Here is a 25,011-nt window from a genome sequence, read left to right as displayed (position 1 = left end):
TGGATTTGAGGTTCTTAATGCCATTCCATAAGTGATTTAGTCTGGACAAACTCAGTCGATAATGGAGAAAAAGAAAGTGATACCAGTAGATGTAACAGAGAATAAATCACTGAGGAAATTGTGCTAAGGTAATACAGAATAATAAGTAATGCTGAATCAAAACTATCTATCTATCTATCTATTGCCAGATGCCTCAATCCCGTTTGGGGTGGCCACAAACAAATCGCCTCCATCTCGCCCTGTCCCCCGCCATTTCACTGCCCTGCTCCCAACTCACACCCCCCTCTCTCATATACCTCTCCACCCCATCCCTCCATCTCATCCTTGGCCTCCCCCTCCCTCTCCCCCCCTCCACCTCACTCACATACACTCTCCTCATCAGTCTTTCACCCTCCATCCTCTCCACCCCATCCCTCCATCTCATCCTTGGCCTCCCCCTCCCTCTTCCCCCCTCCACCTCACTCACATACACTCTCCTCGTCAGTCACACACACACACACACACACACACACACACACACACACAACACAAAACCATACGTGCTGCCTACGTGTCAACAAGTGGGTTGGTGGAGGGTTAGTGCCCCTCCCCGTAAAACAACTAACTCAAAGTCAAATGGCCACCCCTTATGGGATTATGGCGTCTGGCAATAGATAGATAGATAGACAAATGGCCACCCCTTACCGGATTATGGCGTCTGGCAATAGATAGATAGATAGACAAATGGCCACCGCTTATGGGATTATGGCGTCTGGCAATAGATAGATAGATAGACAAATGGCCACCCCTTATGGGATTATGGCGTCTGGCGATAGATAGACAAATGGCCACCCCTTATGGGATTATGGCGTCTGGCAATAGATAGATAGATAGACAAATGGCCACCCCTTATGGGATTATGGCATCTGGCAATAGATAGATAGAGGGAGAGGTAGACCAAGGATGAGGTGGAGGGATGGAGTGGAGAGGTGTATGAGGGAGGGTGGGGTGAGTTGGGGGGAGGGTAGTCAAATGGTGGGTGACAGAGCGACTTGGAGGCGTTTTGTCTGCGGCCACCCTTTGCGGGATTAGGGCGTCGGGCTATAGATAGATAGATTGATAGACTTACCTTTCTCTAACATTCCACCATACCAGAATGGAACTCGTGACAGAAAATAAATAATGCAGAATGAATCACTTAGGAAAAGGCACTAAGAACCCTCCTTTAAATTTCAAAGTGGAATTCTGACAATTTTTAAAACAAATATATATATACCAAAAAAATCCAATGATAATATCTGAAGTAGTAGTGGTAGTAGTAGTAGTAGTAGTAGTAGTAGTAGTAATAGTAGTAGTAGTAGTAGTAGTAGTAGTAGTAGTAGTAATAGTAGTAGTAGTAGTAGTAGTAGTAGTAGTAATAGTAGTAGTAGTAGTAGTAGTAGTAGTAGTAGTAGTAGTAGTGGTAATAGTAGTAGTAGTAGTAGTAGTACTAGTAGTAGTAGTAGTAGTGGTAGTAGTAGTAGTAGTAGTAGTAGTACTAGTAGTAGTAGTAGTAGTAGTAGTGGTAATAGTAGTAGTAGTAGTAGTAGTAGTACTAGTAGTAGTAGTAGTAGTAGTAGTAGTAGTGGTAGTAGTAGTGGTAATAGTAGTAGTAGTAGTAGTAGTACTAGTAGTAGTAGTAGTAGTAGTAGTGGTAATAGTAGTAGTAGTAGTAGTAGTACTACTAGTAGTAGTAGTAGTAGTAGTAGTAGTAGTTGTAGTAGTAGTAGTAGTAGTAGTAGTAGTAGTAGTAGTAGTGGTGGTAGTAGTAGTGGTAGTAGTAGTAGTAGTAGTAGTGGTAGTAGTAGTAGTGGTAGTAGTAGTAGTAGTAGTGGTAGTAGTAGTAGTAGTACATGCATACATAAAGACGTACATACACATACACACACATAAACACTTACATGCTCTTACATACACACACACATACATAAACACATACATACATGCATACATAAACACATACATACACATTTACACACACATACACACATACATGCTCTTACATACATACACACACATAAACATATACATACATACACAGACATGTACACACATAAATATACATACACATACTTATTCATACACACACACATTTTGTTGTTGGTCACATATACATACATACACATACATACACTTACATACACACATACATACACACACATTTCACATACACAAAAATTACACACACAGTAGCCATCTTGCTTCCTCTTCCAGTCTTTCTTTAGGAATGAGTCTCCTTGGTTACTAGTCAAATCAGCCACAAATCTGACTACACCTGGCCATCAACTGAACTGAAAGGAATTATGGATCTTAGGAATGAATCTCCTTGGTTATTAGTCAAATCAAGCCTCCAGTCTTTAAACAGAAAATAATTGGAAATATAAACGCCATACATTCCACATTTGAAATTTAAAGTTTGAAATTACAACTGTCAGTCTTGGTTCGTATTCTTGTCGGTTAACGAAGCTCCCTAACACATCTTCTCTGGTAATTTATTTTTGGATATGGCTGGGTAATGCAACACAGAAGAGGACAGTAAGGTGTTATAAACTTAAACCACTTAGGAAAAAGTGTTAGGGAGCTTTGGTGATATTGGAGGGATTAACATAACACTTAAGAGGACAGTAAGGTGTAATAATCAAAATAAATCACTTAGGAAAATATGTTTGGGAGCGTTGATGATATTGGAAGGACTAACATAAGACAGAAGAGTCCAGTAAGGTATAATACGCAAACTAAATCACTTTGGAAAAGGTGTTAGGGAGCTTTGATGATGTTAGAAAGATTGACATAACAAGGAAGAAGATGGCAGGGTTTAATAATCAAACTAAATCACTTACAAAAAGGTGTTAGGGAGCTTTGGTGGTATTGGAAAGGATTTATATAACACAGAAGAGGACAGTAAGGTGTAAGATTCAAAATAAATCACTTAGGAAAACGTGTTAGGGAACTTTGATGATATTAGAAAGGTTGATATAACACAGGAGAAGATGGCAGGGTTTAATTATCAAACAAAATCACTTAGGAAAAGGTGTTAGGGAAGTTTGGTGATACTAGAATGATTTATGTAACAGAAGAGGACAGTAAGGTGTAATATGCAAACTAAATCACTTAGGATAATGTGTTAGGGTGCTTTGGTGATATTGGAAGGATTTACCTAAAACAGAAGAGGACAGTAAGGTGTAAGATTCAAAATAAATCACTTAGGAAAAGGTGTTAGGGAAGTTTGGTGATAATGGAAGGACTTAACAAACACATAAGAAGCCAGTAAGGTATAATACGCAAACTAAATCACATAGGAAAAGGTGTTAGGGAAGTTTGGTGATACTAGAATGATTTATGTAACAGAAGAGGACAGTAAGTTATAATACGCAAGCTAAATCACTTAGGAAAAGGTGTTAGGGACTTATGGCGATACTAGAAAGACTTAAAGAACACGTAAGAAGTCAGTAAGGTATAATACACAAGCTAAATCACTTAGGAAAAGGTGTTAGGGACTTATGGCGATACTAGAAAGACTTAAAGAACACGTAAGAAGTCAGTAAGGTATAATACACAAGCTAAATCACACAGGAAAAGGTGTTAGGGAGCTTCTTTAACTCGAGAATAACGGCCATCGCAACTCCATATACTCTCTGTATGTAATTTAAGATTTGAATATTTTGATACAAGTGTTGCTTGTTAATGTGTGACAGTAATTAATATAAGATTAATTAACAGCCAATTAAGTGATTTTGATATCCCTGGGGTAGATAGATAGATAGATAGATAGTTAGAGGGATAGATAGAATGATAGATATTTTAGAGAAAGACATAGATATTTAGATGGATAGAGAGGTTGAGAGAGAAGAATATAAGAGGGAATTAAGTTGCTGTGATATCCTCGGAGTAGATAGATAGATAGATAGATGGATAGATAGATAGTTTAGAGAGTGATAGATGTAGATATTTAGTTAGGTTGAGAGAGAAGATGTGGATTTGTGACTAATATATGAGGGAATTTGGTGTTTTTGATATCCTTGGAGTAGACAGATAGATAGTTTAGAATATCTTCGGAGTAGATAGATAGATTTGATAGATAAATAGATAGTCAATAGATCAAGGAGAGGAGAAATTAATGGAGTTCAGTACACCCTTGATCTAAGCAAACTTAATTATTACCACATCCTTGCTGTTGAAGGCGATGGTTTGTAAAATCCGAACGTCACGCTGTTTGGTGATTTTCCGGACGCCATGGCTTCTACCGGACGAAGATCGGTAAATGCAGAGCCTCGTTCGGCCCTACAGCACACCCTCGATATAAACAAGCTTCCGTAAACCCTCGATATAACGAATTAACCGGGAGGAGGGGTGGGTTGCCGAATCCGAAAGTTCGCTATACACGACGGTTCAATATTTCTGAGGGATTATCAAACTATCTATCTATCTATCTATTGCCAGACGCCTCAGTCCCATTTGGGGTGGCCACAAACAAATCGCCTCCACGTCGTCCTGTCCCCCGCCATTTCACTGCCTTGCTCCCAGCTCACACCCCCCTCTCTCATATACCTCTCCACCCCATCCCTCCATCTCATCCTCGGCCTCCCCCTCCCTCAGCTCACTATATAAGGAAAGTCGTTCAGTTTTACGTGCTCAAACATAACCTAAAATACCTCTTTGAAGTTTTACATGGAGAATTCAATGGTTTATAAAGTTGTACATGTAAATACAATACTGAAGTTGTAACATACCAGAAAGTATCGGTGCACACACACACACACACACACACACACACACACACACACACACACACACACACACACACACACATGAGGTACACACAATACAGTCACTACTCATTTTACGATGGGGTTACGTCAGGTCGCACCTTAACGTATAACGAGTTTATCGTAAATCAAGGTAGGGCATGTGGAGAGGATGGAGGATGAAAGACTGACGAGGAGAGTATATGTGAGTGAGGTGGAGGGGGGAAGAGGGAGGGGGAGGCCAAGGATGAGATGGAGGGATGGGGTGGAGAGGATGGAGGGTGAAAGACTGACGAGGAGAGTGTATGTGAGTGAGGTGGAGGGGGCAAGAGGGAGGGGGAGGCCGAGGATGAGATGGAGGGCTGGGGTGGAGAGGTATATGAGAGAGGGGGGTGTGAGTTGGGAGCGGGGCGGTGAATTGGCAGGGGACAGGGCGACGTGGAGGTGATTTGTTTGTGGCCACCCTGAACGGGATTGAGGCGTCGGGCGATAGATAGATAGATAGATAGACCTATAATAAGAGTACCGTATAATGTAGTGCGGTTACAATACACTCTGCCAGGAAGGGGTGCTGTTATCACCTTGGTCAGATTAACAAACTTCCCAAGCATTTAGCAACGTATGTTCGTAAAGAAAGGGATAAGTTTGGTTGCCACTTGACCCCTTGTTATATCCGAGAATCACAATCCCGGGGTTCATCATATTGAGGGTTCACTGTAATTGGTACCACACCCTTGACGAACGAGCCGAACGCCCTGTCATTCAGTTAATTTTCAGACACTGGGACTTATACCAAACAAAGATCGTAAAATATAGCCTCGTTCAGCCGTACACTCCTGCACATTAGCGTACAGCAGGTGTACATGGCGCTATACCCAACAGAGATCATTATACATAGAGGCGTTCAGCTGTACACTTGTAAACAATAACATATAGCTGAGTCTAATTGGTTTTTTTTCCTGGTAAACGCTCTAATTATGGCTCCCCTCATGATAGTAGCGTGTGTGTGTGTGTGTGTGTGTGTGTTTGCCTCTCTCTTTATGTGTGTGTGTGTGTGTTTGCCTCTCTTTTTGTGTGTGTGTGTGTGTGTGTGTGTGTGTGTGTGTGTGTGTGTGTGTGTGTGTGTAGGGATGCCACGCTGATTGGTGTTCCTGTGCATCCATTCTTTCACCAGACGTCGTTCAGCTTGAGGTGGGTCGTTAGTCCCCTTGCTCACCATCCACTTTTTTGTGGCACCAGTAAAGAGTGGAGGGGGATGCTATGACGTCACGCACACGGGTCACTTTTTCGTAGCAACCACAGGCAGTTCTATCATGGATGTCAAGAAGGTGGCATGTGTCACGGCTTATCAGAGGTCAATTGTATACCCTATTTGAAGACCTAAAAGCATACCCGGGGAAGTTGCAAACTATTTTATCATGACCTGTGCTTCCGTTGATGACCTGAACACAAACAGGAGGAAGTGTGTATCGACAGGAGAAAGACTTGCAGTTACCTTAATGTAAATATAGAAAAACACAGACATGTTGTGCAAGAATGTTAATGAGAAAACCTGTGAGTAAATTAACCACATGTCATAAAACAAAGGAGACATTGTATCGTTGCAAGTGTAAAGATGTTCCACAGATATTACAGGAAATGCTGTAATGTTTTGTTTTTCTGAAAATGATGGAACTTAGTGACAAACCTGTTGATATTAACCTGCAACACTGATTTATCACAGAACTTTGTCACTGCTGGGACACTCCACCACCACCACCACCACCACGCTGCCAGTCAACAAAATATATAAATGAATCCGTCAGCTTCGTTTGGGATACCTGACGTTGTGTGTGGCGCTGGGCAGGACACATTGACAACGTTACCTGGTACAAACTGTAGACTTTCACGAACTTCAGGCTCCGCACGGCGCTGTAGTGTGGTGCAACTTTTATTGTGTGAAGGTGGCCTTGGTTAGCGAGAGGACCTGAGGTGGACACATGACCTTGGGTAGGGAATGGACCGTTAACAGTGCCAGTCCGTCTGCCAGTGCCACCGCAAAGTGGCCCGTGTGCCGCCTGCCATTGGAATTAACCCTGGAAGAGTAGCGCTGTCAGCATCACGTGCCTACTAGCAATGCTCGGAATCCCAGACAAACTTTGGGGGTAGAAATATACATATAGGAATGGTACAGCTTATTTCAAAAAATTTTCACTTAAATTAGATGCTAATCTTAACTCTGGGAACTATGAACTAAATGTATTTAACTAAAACAACAGTATAAAAAAAAATAAAACTATGTGTAAAAATGACAATGCTACATCCTTGTAATCTTTTCACCACTGCCAGCCACAGTGCTGCCTGATGGTGGTGACTTGTGCCACACAGGAAGTCCAGGCGTCCCCCGATATGCTCCAGCCTCCCTAGACGAAATTCGACACGTTACATGATAGTTTCGTAGGCACACTCACAAGGTCCTAATTTAGTAGTGTTGTACGGGAGCAACAGGAATGCACCTCACACACACGAGAGTACAAACTGAAATTTCATGGCAGCTGAGCGCCGTAGGCCTTGCAGCGCCTCCTCCACAACGCAAAGTAGGCCTAAATTCGGAATCCCGGACGACGCTACTAAACCGTGGTGTGGCGGGTAAAATAGACCCGGTTACCATTTTTTTGCGGCTCCACTAAACATTGGCTCGTGTGAAGGCTGCCATAGAAGCACGTGCGTTTTATTTCCTGCCACTGATCCCTACGTGTCATGTGGGGTTGGTGGAGGATTAGTGCCCCTCCCTGTAAAACAATTAACTCTAAGCCCTTGGCCACCCCGTTTGGGATACATGGCGTCTGGCAGTGAATGAAAAAAAAAATGAAATGTGACCCGTGTGTGGATGGTGATGATGATAGTGATGGTGATGATAGTGATGATGATGGTGATGATGATGATGATTGTGATGATGATGATGGTGGTGATGATGAATGTGGTGATGATAGTGATGATGATGATAATGATGATGAATGTGATGATGATGGTAGTGATGATGAATGTGGTGATGATGGTGATGATAGTGATGATGAATGTGATGATGGAGAGAGAGTTTGTTATATCGAGGGTGTAGTGTAATCAAGAGCCAGTTAGTGAGTTTGAAATCCTCGGAATAGATAGATAGATAGATAGATATTGCTATGGAAATGTAAGGCTAAGGAAGGAGTGATTATTTTTCCTGGGAGTAGATAGATAGATAGATAGATAGATAGATAGATAGATATAGAGTGTTATATGCAAATTAAGGCTATGGAATGAGTGACTGTTTTTTATATATCCTTCTCTTTAGATAGATAGATAGATAGATGGATAGATAGATAGATAGATGGATAGATAGATGGATAGATAGATAGATAGATAGATGGACGTGGTATGGTTTGTGTTTATGCATACGTAACAGTTCTCTCTCTCTCTCTCTCTCTCTCTCTCTCTCTCTCTCTCTCTCTCTCTCTCTCTCTCTCTCTCTCAGCCTGATCCAGTCAAGCACATGTTTGATAGCACTTCTTCGTGACTAGTACAGAAGCACATTTTAGCACATATTACAGTACTAAACGTGTACATCTTTCCATAGCACTTCTTCGTGACTAGTAAAATAGCACATCCTAGTACAAAAAAAACACTTGCATATCTTGATTTTAAAATGTTCGTTAAGTACATAATGATTGAGTAGGAATGAGTCTCCTTGGTTACTAGTCAAATATATCCAATCTGACTACACCTGGCCATCAACTGAGCTGAAAGGGGTTAGGAATGAGTCTCCTTGGTTACTAGTCCAATCAAGCCTCCAATCTGACTACACCTGGCCATCAACTGAGCTGAAAGGGGTTAGGAATGAGTCTCCTTGGTTACTAGTCCAATCAAGCCTCCAATCTGACTACACCTGGCCATCAACTGAGCTGAAAGGGGTTAGGAATGAGTCTCCTTGGTTACTAGTCCAATCAAGCCTCCAATCTGACTACACCTGGCCATCAACTGAGCTGAAAGGGGTTAGGAATGAGTCTCCTTGGTTACTAGTCAAATCAAGCCTCCAATCTGACTACACCTGGCCATCAACTGAGCTGAAAGGGGTTAGGAATGAGTCTCCTTGGTTACTAGTCAAAATCAACCCTCCATTTTGACTAGGAAGCAAAAAGGGGGTTACGAATCTGTTTAGGGATGAGTCTCCTTGGTTACTAGTCAAATCAAGGTTATGGATTTTTGAAACGTTAAGAAAATATATATATATATTATAGATCTTTTGTAAATTGAAAAAAACAAAAAAAATCCTTCTTAACATTTGCGAGAATAAATCTGTCAGTATTTGGAGTACCCTAACACATGTTCCTTAGTGATTTATTTTTCCTTTTATATGGTATTAATAATTATGTGTTGCTAATAATTGTTAAGTATTGTACGTTTTTGAGGGAAATAAGTCACTTAGGAAAAGGTGTTAGGGAGTTTTGGTGACACTGGAAGGATTTATGTAACACAGAAGAGGACAGTAAGGTGTAATAAACAAAATAAATCACTTAGGAAAAGGTGTTAGGGAGCTTTGGTGATACTGGAAGGATTTATGTAACACAGAAGAGGACAATAAGGTGTAATAAGCAAAATAAATCACTTAGGAAAAGGTGTTAGGGAGGTCTGGTGATACTGGAAGGATTTATGTAACACAGAAGAGGACAGTAAGGTGTAATAAACAAAATAAATCACTTAGGAAAAGGTGTTAGGGAGCTTTGGTGATACTGGAAGGATTTATGTAACACAGAAGAGGACAGTAAGGTGTAATAAACAAAATAAATCACTTAGGAAAAGGTGTTAGGGAGCTTTGGTGATATTGGAAGGATTTATGTAACACAGAAGAGGACAGTAAGATGCAGTATACAGAATAAATCACTCAGGAAAAGGTGTTAGGGAGCTTTGGTGATATTGGAAGGATTTATGTAACACAGAGGAGGACAGTAAGGTGTAATAAACAAAATAAATCACTTAGGAAAAGGTGTTAGGCAGCGTTGATGATATTGGAAGGATTTATGTAACACAGAAGAGGACAGTAAGGTGTAATAAACAAAATAAATCACTTAGGAAAAGGTGTTAGGCAGCGTTGATGATATTGGAAGGATTTATGACACAGAAGAGGACAGTAAGGTGTAATAAACAAAATAAATCACTTAGGAAAAGGTGTTAGGCAGTAGTAGTGATATTGGAAGGACTTATGTGACACAGAGGAGGACAGTAAGGTGTAGTAGACAGAATAAATCACTCAGGAAAAGGTGTTAGGCAGTAGTAGTGATACTGGAAGGATTTATATAACACAGAAGAGGACAGTAAGGTGTAATAAACAAAATAAATCACTTAGGAAAAGGTGTTAGGCAGTAGTAGTGATATTGGAAGGACTTATGTGACACAGAGGAGGACAGTAAGGTGTAGTAGACAGAATAAATCACTCAGGAAAAGGTGTTAGGCAGTAGTAGTGATACTGGAAGGATTTATATAACACAGAAGAGGACAGTAAGGTGTAATAAACAAAATAAATCACTTAGGAAAAGGTGTTAGGCAGTAGTAGTGATATTGGAAGGACTTATATAACACAGAGGAGGACAGTAAGGTGTAGCAGACAGAATAAATCACCCAGGAAAAGGTGTTAGGCAGTAGTGGCGGGCTGGTTTTACGATTCCGAGCGCTCCTGTGTGTGTGTCTGCTAACTGTTCAATATTTCTCCCCCCCTTTCTTTCCATATATATATTTTTTGGATTTTTTGTTTTTGCAATATATTTCCACTGGAGCGACATTGGAGGTATGAGTATCCCTGCCTCATGCATCCTGTTTCTTGGTGTATTCTAATGACTAACTTATTCTGTGCTATCCTACCTAATCCCGACCCAACCCTACCCTACCCTACCCTACCCTTCCCTACTCTACCTTACCTTACCCCACCCTACCCTACCCTACCCTACCCTACCCTTCCCTACCCTACCCTACCTTACCCTTCCCTACTCTACCTTACCCTACCCTACCCTACCCTACCCTTCTGTGGCGGTTTGGTGCCTAGGTGTTTAACTATTATTATTATTATTATTATTATTATTATTATTATTATTACTATTACTATTAGTATTATCACTACTACTACAACTATTATTATTATTATTATTATTATTATTATCATTATTATTATTATTATTATTATTATTATTATTATTATGAGTAAATGAATAATCAGTTTTCTTTAGTAAATATAAAGAATAATATCCATGCATCTGATTCATTTATTCAGTTTATAAGCCTTTGATGGAAATTGAATAAAAGTAGAATAAATCACTTGTTGAAAGAGGTTAAGGCACAACAGATGCACTAAGAGGTCTGTAAACTCTATGTAACAGCACCAGGCACCACCACCTACCTACCTATCTATCTATCTATCTATCTGTCACTGCCTACCTACCTACCCACCTACCCACCCACCTACCTACCTACCTACCTACCTACCTCTCCACTATACCTACCTACCTACCTACCCACCCACCCACCCACCCACCCATCCATCCACCCACCCACCCACCTACCTACCTACCTACCTACCTACCTACCTACCCACCCACCCACCCACCCACCCACCCAGCTACCTACCTACCTACCCACCCATCCACCCATCCATCCACCCACCCACCCACCTACCTACCTACCTACCTACCTACCTACCTCTCCACTATACCTACCTACCTACGCTGACTTGTATTCCAGGTGAGGTTTCCTAACGCCTGCTCTCGTGTGATTTATTTTCGATATTTCACCCTTTTATTCTAGTCTATAAAATTCTAATTTAATAATATAGGAGAATATTGAGGTTAAATCACTTAGGCATAGGTGTTAGGGGATATCCACAAACACATTACATATTACTATCTATCTATCTATTGCCTTAATCCCGTAAGGGGTGGCCACAAACAAATCGCCTCCATGTCGCCCTGTCCCCCACCATGTCACTGCCCTGCTCCCAACTCACACCCCCCTCTCTCATATACCTCTCCACTCCATCCCTCCATCTCATCCTTGGCCTCCCCCTCCCTCTCCCCCCCTACACCTCACTCACATACACTCTCCTCATCAGTCTCTCACTCCATCCTCTCCACCCCATCCCTCCATCTCATCCTTGGCCTCCCCGTCCCTCTCCCCCCCTCCACCTCACTCACATACACTCTCCTCATCAGTCTCTCACTCTCCATCCTCTCCACCCCATCCCTCCATCTCATCCTTGGCCTCCCCCTCCCTCTCCCCCCCTCCACCTCACTCACATACACTCTCCTCATCAGTCTCTCACTCTCCATCCTGTCCACTCCATCCCTCCTTCTCATTTTGGGGGCGAAATAAGCAAACTAAATCACATAGGAACAGGTGTTAGGGGATAATGACAAGTACCTTTATATTTTTTAGTGCAAGGAAGAAAGAACCCAAGGCCAGGCAATAGCAAATCACTCCCTCCAAGAAAAAAACAAAAGATGAGTTCGAGTTTATATGTAAAATAAATCGCTACAGAAGAGGCGTTAGGGGTTATCCGGACCCTGGAATACAAGGAAGTACAGTGTTTTGCCATCCCTCCGCCCCCCCCCCACCCACTGCACGCTGGCATGTGTGTGTAGTGTACATTAGCACATGTGTACACTTTTGCACGACTGCATGTGTGTGTGTACGATGTTATGCACGTAATTAATTAGATTTTGAGGTTGAATTAAAATGATAATAATAATAATAATAATAATGATAATAATAATGATAATAATAATAATGATAATAATAATGGTAATAATAATAATAATAGTAATAATAATGATAATAATAATAATGATAATAATAATAGTAATAATAATAGTAATAATAATGATGATAATAATAATAATAATAATAATAATAATAATAATAATAATAATGATAATAATAATAATAATAGTAATAATAATAATAGCAATGATAATAATAATAATAATAATAATAGTAATAATAATAATAATAATAATAATAATAATAATTAAATTAATATAATAAAAAAATAATAATGTTTGAATATTTTTTTAATCACTCAAAATTCAACCTCAGTTTTTCCATATATATACAGTGTTGTTTTTGCATGCCATGTTTTTTTAATGTGTTTTTTTGGCTATTTAATATTTATAGTTTTTTTTCCACTACCCCTGTTTTCGATTTTGTAAACTGGAGAGAAAATTATATTGAAGAATTGACAACTCAAAATTATTTTCGAATCTACTTTCCATGTCTCTCTCTATATATATCGTGTTTTCAAAATTTTCCGAAAAAGGAAGTGTATATGGATTTGTTCTCTCGAAATTTGGTAATGGTTACGTTTGAATTTTTGAATATTACACGTGTAGGGAAATCCGTTTGAGCCTCAACGGTTTTTTTACCGGTGATTTATCCGTCGACGCTTTATCGGCGGTGTTGTTATATCGGTTGAGTCTATCTATCGGCAGTGTCTATCTATCGGCAGTTTCTATCTATCGGCAGTGTCTATCTATTGGCAGTGTCTATCTATCGGCAGCTTCTATCTATTGGCAATGTTTATATCGGCAATCACCGTACGGGATTATGGTGTCTGGCAATAGATAGATAGATAGATAATATCTCAAAATTGCAGCCGTAAAATACACACACACACACACACACACACAACGTCCCCCCCTCTCTCTCTCTCTCACACACACACACACACACACACACACAATACAGTCACTACTCATTTTACGATGGGGTCAGGTCAGGTCGTACCTTAACGTATAACGAGTTTATCGTAAATCAAGGTAGGCCATGTGGAGAGGATGGAGGGTGAAAGACTGACGAGGAGAGTGTATGTGAGTGAGGTGGAGGGGGGAAGAGGGAGGGGGAGGCCGAGGATGAGATGGAGGGATGGAGTGGAGAGGATGGAGGGTGAAAGACTGACGAAGAGAGTGTATGTGAGTGAGGTGGAGGGGAGAAGAGGGAGGGGGAGGCCGAGGATGAGATGGAGGGATGGGGTGGAGAGGTATATGAGAGAGGGGGGTGTGAGTTGGGAGCAGGGCAGTGAAATGGCGGGGGACAGGGCGACTTGGAGGCGATTTGTTTGTGGCCACCCCAAACGGGATTGAGGCGTCTGGCAATAGATAGAGATAGATAGAAGGTAGGGCAAAGAGTATGGGAAGGAATGGTGTCGTTTAAGAAGGCCCTGTGATGGTGCTGGGAAGAGAGGAAGAGGAGACGAAGAGGAGGTGAAGAGGAAAGGAGGATTTGAAGAGGAAGTGATGCTGAGGAGATGACACTGAGAGGAGAGGAAGATGGAGAGAAAAATAATTGAAAGAAAGTGATAAGAATAAGAAATGAAAAAATTGGCATAGGAAATGAGTTTAGAAAAAGAGAATTGAAATAGAAAACGACCTTGAAAATAATAATATAAGAATGGAAGAGGGAATAAGATGGAAAGAGAGGAGGAGGGAAAGAGAGAAAGATGGAAAGAGAGGAGGAGGGAAAGAGAGGAAGATGGAAAGAGAGGAGGAGGAGGAAAAGAGAGGAAGATGGAAAGAGAGGAGGAGGAAAAGAGAGAAAGATGGAAAGAGAGGAGGAGGAAAAGAGAGAAAGATGGAAAGAGAGGAGGAGGAAAAGAGAGAAAGATGGAAAGAGAGGAGGAGGAAAAGAGAGGAAGATGGAAGGAGAGGAGGAGGAAAAGAGAGAAAGATGGAAAGAGAGGAGGAGGAAAAGAGAGAAAGATGGAAAGAGAGGAGGAGGGAAAGAGAGGAAGATGGAAGGAGAGGAGGAGGAAAAGAGAGAAAGATGGAAAGAGAGGAGGAGGAAAAGAGAGAAAGATGGAAAGAGAGGAGGAGGAAAAGAGAGAAAGATGGAAAGAGAGGAGGAGGAAAAGAGAGAAAGATGGAAAGAGAGGAGGAGGGAAAGAGAGGAAGATGGAAAGAGAGGAGGAGGAAAAGAGAGAAAGATGGAAAGAGAGGAGGAGGGAAAGAGAGAAAGATGGAAAGAGAGGAGGAGGGAAAGAGAGGAAGATGGAAAGAGAGGAGGAGGGAAAGAGAGGAAGATGGAAAGAGAGGAGGAGGGAAAGAGAGGAAGATGGAAAGAGAGGAGGAGGAAAAGAGAGGAAGATGGAAAGAGAGGAGGCGGAAAAGAGAGGAAGATGGAGAGAGAGGAGGAGGAAAAGAGAGGAAGATGGAAAGAGAGGAGGAGGAAAAGAGAGGAAGATGGAAAGAGAGGAGGAGGAAAAGAGAGAAAGATGGAAAGAGAGGAAGATGGAAAGAGAGGAGGAGGAAGAGAGAGGAAGATGGAGAGAGAGGGAGATTACAACCCACTATCAAAGGGAGATTACAGCCCACTATCAAAGGGAGATTACAACCCACTATCAAAGGGAGATTACAGCCCACTATCAAAGGGAGATTACAACCCACTATCAAAGGGAGATTACAACCCATTATCAAAGGGAGATTACAGCCCACTATCAAAGGGGGATTACAACCCATTATCAAAGGGGGATTACAACCCATTATCAAAGGGGGATTACGTCAACTCAGCTCCACAAAGTCACCTGCCCAAGACTGAACCATGAATCGCAACCCACCTTCATTCCTTCCTGTGTCAGTCCAAGTTGTCTCCAAGACCAAAACACACACTAGTACACCAACACAGGCAGCGTTACTCATTACAACAACACAGGCAGCGTTACTCATTACAACAACACAGGCAGCGTTACTCATGTACATCATTACAACAACACAGGCAGCGTTACTCAAGTACATCATTACAACAACACAGGCAGCATTACACACAGTACATCATTACAACAACACAGGCAGCGTTACTCAAGTACATCATTACAACAACACAGGCAGCGTTACTAACAGTACATCATTACAACAACACAGGCAGCGTTACTCAAGTACATCATTACAACAACACAGGCAGCGTTACTCAAGTACATCATTACAACAACACAGGCAGCGTTACTCAAGTACATCATTACAACAACACAGGCAGCGTTACTCACAGTACATCATTACAACAACACAGGCAGCGTTACTCAAGTACATCATTACAACAACACAGGCAGCGTTACTCATGTACAGTACATCATTACAACAACACAGGCAGCGTTACTCACAGTACATCATTACAACAACACAGGCAGCGTTACTCAAGTACATCATTACAACAACACAGGCAGCGTTACTCAAGTACATCATTACAACAACACAGGCAGCGTTACTCACAGTACATCATTACAACAACACAGGCAGCGTTACTCAAGTACATCATTACAACAACACAGGCAGCGTTACATACAGTACATCATTACAACAACACAACCATCACACTTGCGTAACGTTGGCCTGGTGCTACACGATGTACACTGTAGTACGATGCTTGGCTGAGAGGTCACGAGAGCAGGGGGCCACACGCAAGCCAGTGCAAAAGACAGGGCTGTGACGGGGTGGCGGGACCTCAACTGAACCCAAACAACGGTCTGTACGCCTGAGGGGGGCGCGGTAGCACAGTGGTAGCGCGCCGGACTCGTAATCGGGGGATTGCAAGTTCGAGCCTGGCCCGGGCTGCCGTGCCGGGAGTGGTAGCTCGCTCCTGTAACCCTAGCGGGGCTATATAGTCCAATACAGGGCTTAGCTCGGGGGAACTCCATTTCTCCCATTTCTGTACGCCTGAGACAAGCGACGGTCGCCTTGCGTGTGCCTGGTGCTTGTTACAAAATTTTCCGATGGCAATCTCCTTATAGCGGAAAATTTCATCGTATATCGGGTTTTGGGGTGGAGCTGTTTTGTTGTCGTAGCGAATTATCGTAAACCAAACATCGTATGTCGAGTAGTGACTGCTACCTTCACACACACACACACACACACACACACACACACACACACACACACACACACACTAAATGCCTCCCTAATCACTGCTTGTTCATCATTATAATTAATTTTGAAGATAATTAAGAATCTGTACAAAGAATTTAGATATTTAAAAAGCTCTGAATCCCCCCCCCTCCCCTCTCTCTCTCTCTCTCTTTCAAAATACCCCCCTCTTTATCTAAAAATACCCCCCCCTCTCTCTCTCTCTCTCTCTCAAAATACCCCCCTCTTTATCTCTAAAAATACCCCCCCTCCCTCTCCCTCTCTCTCTCTCTCTCTCTCTCTAAATGCATCTATAAGGTAGTTTGCAAGTGACTGTTTTTTCCACTCTGCTTGCATGGAGTTCAGTATTAGTAGGAATGAGTCTCCTTGGTTACTAGTCAAAAGAGCTCTTGAATCTCACTACACCTGGCCACCAACTAAGGTAGAAGTGAGTCTCCTTGGTTACTAGTCCAATCAAGCCTCCAATCTGACTACACCTGGCCATCAACTGAGCTGAAAGGGGTTAGGAATGAGTCTCCTTGGTTACTAGTCCAATCAAGCCTCCAATCTGACTACACCTGGCCATCAACTGAGCTGAAAGGGGTTAGGAATGAGTCTCCTTGGTTACTAATCAAATCAGTCCTCCAGTAGGTGTTAGGGATCTTTGCTTAGGGATGAATCTCCTTGGTTACTAGTCAAATTTTCGGCCGTTAGTGTACAGTGGGTGTAGTGAACATTTTTGGTACTGGAATGTGCTGTTGTGCTAGTCATGAAGAAGTGCTATAGAAGGATGTATATGTTCAGTACTGTAATATGTGCTAAAGTGTGCTACCATGCTAGTCACGAAGAAGTGCTGTCAGACGTGCTTTATCGGATCAGGCTGAGAGAGAGAAAGAGAGAGAGAGAGAGTGGAATAAAGGGATAAAGAGAGAGAGAGAGAGAGAGAGAGGAGTGCAGGGAGATATGTATGAATGATAGTGGAGAAGTGAGAGAGAGAGAGAGAGAGAGAGAAGTGGAATTGAGGAAGGTATGTATGAATGATACTGGAGAGAGAGAGAGAGAGAGAGAGAGAGAGAGAGAGAGAGGAGTGCAGGGAGGTATGTATGAATGATGAGCAAGAAGTGAGAGAGAGAGAGAGAGAGAGAGAGAGAGAGAGAAGTGGAATTGAGGAAGGTATGTATGAATGATACTGGAGAGAGAGAGAGAGAGAGAGAGAGAGAGAGAGAGAGAGAGAGAGAGAGAGAAGTGCATGGAAGGTATGTATGAATGATGAGCAAGAAGTGAGAGAGAGAGAGAGAGAGAGAGAGAGAGAGAGAGAGAAGTGCATGGAAGGTATGTATGAATGATGAGCAAGAAGTGAGAGAGAGAGAGAGAGAGAGAGAGAGAGAGAGGAATGCGGGGAGATATGTATGAATGATGAGCAAGAAGTGAGAGAGAGAGAGAGAGAGAGGGAGAGAAAAAGAGAGAGAGAGGGAGGGAGAAGGTACACAAAAAAATATTAAGGTGTCAGAATAAGTCACAGATGGGAATGTTTTAAGGAATTACTTAAAATACACAATACATATATAACCAACAATTTTAGGCAGATTTATCAATATTTATTATTTTTATTTATTGAAAAAAAAAAAGAAACAAAGGCAAAGAGGAAATTAGAAATGATATGGAAAAAACTGCCATCATTTCGACATTATTATTATTATTATTATTATTATTATTATTATTATTATTACTATAACTTCTACTGCTACTGTTACTACAACTATTATTATTATTATTATTATTATTATTATTATTACTATAACTCTACTACTACTATTACTACAACTATTATTATTATTATTTATTATTATTATTATTATTTAAGTAAGAAATAAGAATATTGGAATGGAAAACTGCCTTCAGAATAATTATAGGAGAAAAATGGAAATTAATTGGTATTGGAAAGGAATCGAAAAACCATCGTCTCCGGAATTTTGAGTTTCCAGCGTATGGTCCAAAAATCAATTCCTATTTCCCTAAACTTTTTTGACTTGCTGTTTCATTATAAAAAGATAATTGAAAAAAATATGATAATTGAAAAAAATGATATGGAGAAATTGCCATCGTCTCCAGAATTTTGAGTTTCCAGCGTATGGTCCAAAAATCAGTTCCTATTTCCCTAAACTTTTTTTGACTTTCTGTTTCATAATAAAAAAGATAATTGAAAGATGGAAAAGATAAATTGGGACTAGAAAATAGCACTCAGAATAAATGTATATTGGGAATGGAAGAAAACAAACGCCATCGTCTCCAGATTTTTGAGTTTCCAGCGTATGGTCCAAAAAGTTCGAATTTTCCTAAACTATTTTGACTCTCTTCCTGTTTTCCAATCTTTGCCCCCCCCTGCCCCCTGCCCCGCCCCCCCACGAGAGGTAGCAATGCCCCGTGGTGACCCGGTGCCGTCACTGGGGCTGCCCTGGGTCATCTAGCCTCGGCGCACTACCATCCACCATCCACCTTTTGTGTAAGTGATGAAGGAATGCCGATAAACGGATTTCCCTACATAATAACCCATTTATTTAATTACCATGGTTTGTATTCTAAATGGCCTGTGGGTTCTTAACGCCTGTGCCTTTGCTACTCATTCTTCCCATTGCACTTCAATTTTTCGTTACTGGAAGACGCAGGCTCGGGATGTGCTCGGGTGCTGCCAGAACCCCCGCTGTTTACGCGCTTGTGGTACTTCCCAAACATATTATCGTCACACCCTTAGTCTTGCTCCTATCGCCATGATTTTTTCTCGTCATAATCTCGAATAGTTGTTCTTGCTTATGGTGTCAATAAAAAACGTTTGGCGAATTTGGTTTATGCAAAAAAATTCAAAAACAAAAATATCAAAGACCGGTTTTGCGCGACGCACTTTGCATCCTCCAGTAACGATCAGGTTAACGTAATTCATCGTAAACATCTCATGAGGGGATGTTAAGGTGTAATGAATGGAATAAATAGCTTAAGGAATGGTGTTAAGACCTTCCCTTGCTACCTAGAATACCAGCCTTCATCTAAATGTAGCAACTTAAGCTTAAATGTAGCGGCTTTTACTTGTTCTCTTTGCCTAAATGTAGCGGCTTCTAATTCTCTTTGCTCAAATGTAGCGGCTGTTAATTGCTCACTGCTGAAATGTAGCGGCTTTTAAATGTTCTCTAGCTCTCTCTCTCTCTTGCTTACTCGCTCACTCTCTCACTTTCTCTCTCTCTAAATGGGCAAGAGGGTACCAATTAGTGTGTTTGTTTAAAAAAATGCTTCATGTAACCGTTTGTGCAACATTCAGAGTTTGATTTTAAAAATTTGAATTTAAATTTGAATTAACGGTGTTTGGCCAATTGATATATATTTATCCGTATTTATATATATTTATCTGTATTTATATATTTTTAACCCAATTCGATGAGGGGAGGGTTCAATTGCTTTCCTAACGTTTTCACTTCATTAATATGTTTTTAATTCTCTTGTAGGTGCTGGAGTTGGAGCCCTCACGTGGTGGCACTGATATAACTGGTCGGATCCACTGCCTGGTTATACCCCTAAGTCATTAGTTATACCTTAACACCATTTTATTTGCTACTTATCTAAACTTAAAATTAATATGAGGCTGTAGAGGGAGGCCTTCACGTGGTGGCACTGATATAACTGCTCGGATCCACTGCCTGGTTACACACACATCTCTCTCTCTCTCTCTCTCTCTCTCTCTCTCTCTCTCTCTCTCTCTCTCTCTCTCACCGATAATCCGGTTCTTATTGTACTCTCTGTCTCTCTCTCTCTCTGTCTCTCTCTCTCTCTCTCTGTCTCTCTCTCTCTCTCTCTCTCTCTCTCTCTTTCTCTCTCTCTCTCTCTCTCTCTCTCTCACCGATAATCCGGTTCTTATTGTACTCTCTCTGTCTGTCTGTCTGTCTCTCTCTCTCTCTCTCTCTCTCTCTCTCAAAATTAAGGCAGTGGGCTGGGTTCACATTTATATTAATTTGGGGTTACAACAGTATGAAAAAAAATATCCAAAATTTTGAGTAATAGTCAAAAAATATTATATATAAAAAAAAAAGAGAGAGAGAATAATTTAGAGCTATCTCACATATAAAGAAAAATGAGAGAAATTTATATATATAACTTTTTCTGTTACTGGTCTGAGTTGGATTCAAACTTTTAAATGTATATGATTTTTTTGGGTTGGCTTTCAAAATAATTCAAAATAATTCAAAAATAATTCAAAATAATTCAAAATAATTCAAAATAATTCAAAAATAATTCAAAGTAATTCAAAAATAATTCAAAATAATTCAAAAATCATTCAAAAATCATTCAAAATAATTCAAAAATAATTCAAAATAATTCGAAATAATTCAAAATAATTCGAAATCATTCAAAAATAATTCAAAAATCATTCAAAATCATTCAAAAATCATTCAAAAATAATTCAAGATAATTAAAAAATAATTCAAAAATAATTCAAAATAATTCAAAAATAATTCAAAAATAATTCAAAATAATTCAAAAATAATTCAAAAATAATTCAAAATAATTCAAAATAATTCAAAAATAATTCAAAATAATTCAAAAATAATTCAAAATAATTCAAAAATAATTCAAAATAATTCAAAAATAATTCAAAAATAATTAAAAATAATTCAAAATAATTCAAAAATAATTCAAAAATAATTCAAAATAATTCAAAATAATTCAAAAATAATTCAAAAATAATTCAAAATAATTCAAAATAATTCAAAATAATTCAAAATAATTCAAAATAATTCAAAAATAATTCAGATATATTACCAGGCTATTTTTTTTAATGCATATATTTTTCCTCACCCCTTTTTTGGTCCATATATGTCTTTTTTCAAATTACATGAATTCCAAAAAATCTCTCTCTCTCTCTCAAAGTAAAATAAGAATATAATAAATGTTTTTCTGGCCATGTGGAGAGGATGGAGAGTGAGAGACTGACAAGGAGAGTGTATGTGAGTGAGGTGGAGGGGGGGAGAGGGAGGGGGAGGCCAAGGATGAGATGGAGGGATGGAGTGGAGAGGATGGAGAGTGAGAGACTGACAAGGAGAGTGTGAATGAGGTGGAGGGGGAGAGGGAGGGGAAGGCCAAGGATGAGATGGAGGGATGGGGTGGAGAGGTATATGAGAGAGGGGGGTGTGAGCTGGGAGCAGGGCAGTGAAATGGCGGGGGACAGGGCGACATGGAGGCGATTTGTTTGTGGCCACCCCGTATAAGGGAGTAAGGCGTCTGGCAATAGATAGATAGATTTTGACAAATTTTTTGAGAGAGAGAGAGAGAGAGAGAGAGAGAGAGAGAGAGAGAGAGAGAGAGAGAGAGAGAGAGAGAGAGAGAGAGAGAGGGAAGAAAAAGACATATTGAGACAAAGGGAGAGAATTTTGGTCAATCAACCCTATACTAACACTTGACCCAATCTGACCTCGTCCTCGACCTCGTCCTACTCCTCGACCTAACCCTCGACCCATCGCCCATCCTCAGGACCCGACGTGAGCGAGAGTGTGGGCGGGGGCGTGGGCGTGGGCGTGATAGTAGCCATCGTCATCATCTTAGCTATCATCGTCATCGTTATCGCCGATGTTACGTGTTATTGTACCAGGAACGCTGGGCTGACGGCGAAGATCATCGGAAAGAAAGAACCCAAGGATAAGGACAAGGAGGCCATGTTGGATGAGGGAAAGAACGCAAGGTGAGTGACTATCTATCTATCTGTCTATCTATCTGTCTGTCTCGGAATGTGTCTCTCTCTCTCTCTGAATAAATGTTGGATGAGGGAAGGAATGCAAGGTGAGTGACTATCTATCTATCTGTCTATCTGTCTGTCTCGGAATGTGTCTCTCTCTCTCTGAATAAATGTTGGATGAGGGAAGGAATGCAAGGTGAGTGAAATTATCTATCTCTATCTATCTGTCTGTCTCGGAATGTGTCTCTCTCTCTCTCTCTGAATAAATGTTGGATGAGGGAAGGAATGCAAGGTGAGTGACTATCTATCTATCTATCTGTCTATCTGTCTGTCTCTCTCTCTCTCTGTCTCTCTCTCTCTCTCTCTCTCTTTATCTATCTGTCTGTCTATCTGTTATATCTTGACACACTATGATTCTCTCTCCTCTCTCTCTCTCTCTCTCTCTCTCTCTCTCTCTCTCTCTCTCTCTCTCTCTCTCTCTCTGTCTGTCTGTCTCTCTCTCTGTCTGTCTGTCTCTCTCTCTCTCTCTCTCTCTGTCTGTCTGTCTGTCTGTCTGTCTGTCTCTCTCTCTCTCTCTCTCTCTCTCTCTCTGTGTCTGTCTGTCTGTCTCTCTCTCTGTCTCTGTCTGTCTGTCTGTCTCTCTCTCTCTCTCTCTCTCTCTCTCTCTAAATAAGTCTTGGATGAGTGGAAATATCTATCTATCTATCTATCTGTGAATTTGTATGTATGTATGTAAATAAATATTGAGGGGAAATAATATCTATCTATCCATCTATCTGTCTATCTGTCTGAATTAATGTCGATCTATCTATATATATATATAAATGTGTATATCTATCTGTCTATCTATCTGAATTTGTATATAAGAATCTATCTATCTGAATATCTATAAATATCTAAGAACTTAAATGTATCTATCTGTTTGTCTAAATTATCTATCTAGGAATCCAATTATCTATCTAAATATTATTCTATCTATCTATCTATCTATCTATCTACTTCATTTGTAACTATTTTTTTGGGTTGATAATTCTCAACATTAATATTATTATTATTATTATTATTATTATTATTATTATTATTATTATTACTACTACTACTACTATTATTATTATTATTATTATTATTATTATTATTATTATTATTATTATTATTACTACTACTACTACTACTACTACTACTACTACTACTACTACTACTATTATTATTATTATTATTATTATTATTATTATTATTATTATTATTATTCTACTACTTCTACTACTACTATTTCTACCACTATTATTATTATTATTATTATTATTATTATTATTATTATTATTCACTCCTGTCCTTCGCTCTTCACTCTCTTCCCAGTATTTCACCGTTTTTCACGTACCTCACCCCTTCCCCTCTAGCGCCGATACCCTCACTGAAGAACCGAGGGAAGACGAGAAAACCACCACTGAAAAACCCCCACAGGAGAAAGAAGAAGAGAAAATATCGGAAAAACTCGAAATTAAATCGGAAATGGAACCGTAAGAGGCATCCCTTCAAAAATTTAAATGTTGCTTGATTCTCGTTTTCTTTGTTCTTTTTTTACCAGATTTCAGTGGAAGGAAAATTGGCATTGCTGCTTGAAGGAATCGTGTTGTTATTATTATTATTATTATTATTATTATTGTTGTTGCATGGCTAATAGAGGAAATTTTGCTACATTTAAATCAAAAGAATTTATTTGCCTACGTATTGTTATTGTTATTATTATTATTATTATTATTATTATTATTATTATTACAGTCACCGCTCACATACCGCTTTATGAGATTCCCGTGTAATAGGGGCATATGCTTACGTGTTAACCCCTGCGCGCTGGTGGACGTGTATAGCATCAAGCATCTTCCCGCCACCCTCTGAACTCGTGACCATGTTCAGTGACGACCACAGGGCAGGTAAGTCCCTCAGGTACCCAACTGATGTGCGACAGCCTGTACGCGGCACAGGTAGAGTGAGGCGTCGTGTCTTCGTCATCATCCGTTTACGTCCCACTGCATGAGGGGCTGGTCGCATCATCGTCTCCTGGGGAAGTTCTGGCCGTAGTGCCAGGGAAAGGGCTCAGTGACAGTGCCGTCATGTGCTCCTTAGACGATACCGTGTCCTCATGGAGACTTGGTGCGAGTACTTCTTCTGAGGAGAGACGAGGTTACCATGTGGACAGTGAACTCTCTCTCCCTCCAACACCTTCCCACTCTCGGATCCCTGAAGAGGCTCTCAGACTCCCGCAGGAGGAGGGCAGGGCCTTGGACAGTGATGAGTTCACTGGGGAGGAGGGCGTAGATGACCCAGCACACCGGGCAGGTCAGCGTGGAGTTGGTGGTCATCTGGGAAATAAAGGAGCCGCGTCACTGCCACTCTTACCACCTGCTTGCTGTCGTCTTGCCCTTGAACGTCAACCATCACCTTAGCTAAGTACTTCAAGGGTGGAATCACTACAACCAGACCCTTCAGTGGAATTTTCCACATGGACCCCACGTGGTGTTACTCCGCAGGCAGTGTCTCCCCAGGGAAGGCCCACGTCAGGCGCGTCATCATCCCCATATTCCCCCACCTCCCACACCTCTCCCTCTCCTTCCCCCTCACCCCCTGCCCGTGGACATGGCAGACG

The 25,011-nt window shown here is 40.7% G+C and overlaps 1 protein-coding gene across 1 annotated transcript in view; it reads left to right on the top strand.

Annotated features, from left to right (window-relative positions):
- LOC145396334 (fasciclin-2-like) overlaps positions 1-25,011 on the top strand; it is a 108,669-nt gene that overhangs the window by 58,670 nt on the left and 24,988 nt on the right. The window contains exons 14-15 of the mRNA XM_080269733.1: positions 22,166-22,373; positions 23,765-23,884. Coding sequence (XP_080125859.1) covers positions 22,166-22,373; positions 23,765-23,884 — 328 coding nt within the window. The remainder of the gene's footprint in view (positions 1-22,165; positions 22,374-23,764; positions 23,885-25,011) is intronic.

Source organism: Coenobita brevimanus, chromosome 36 (assembly GCF_032717465.1).
Source record: "Coenobita brevimanus isolate Jiangsu-jjx chromosome 36, ASM3271746v2, whole genome shotgun sequence".
In the NCBI taxonomy this organism is placed as follows: Eukaryota; Metazoa; Arthropoda; class Malacostraca; order Decapoda; family Coenobitidae; genus Coenobita; species Coenobita brevimanus.
Note: the sequence above shows the minus strand (reverse complement) of the source record. Positions and strands in the feature narration are given on the sequence as shown.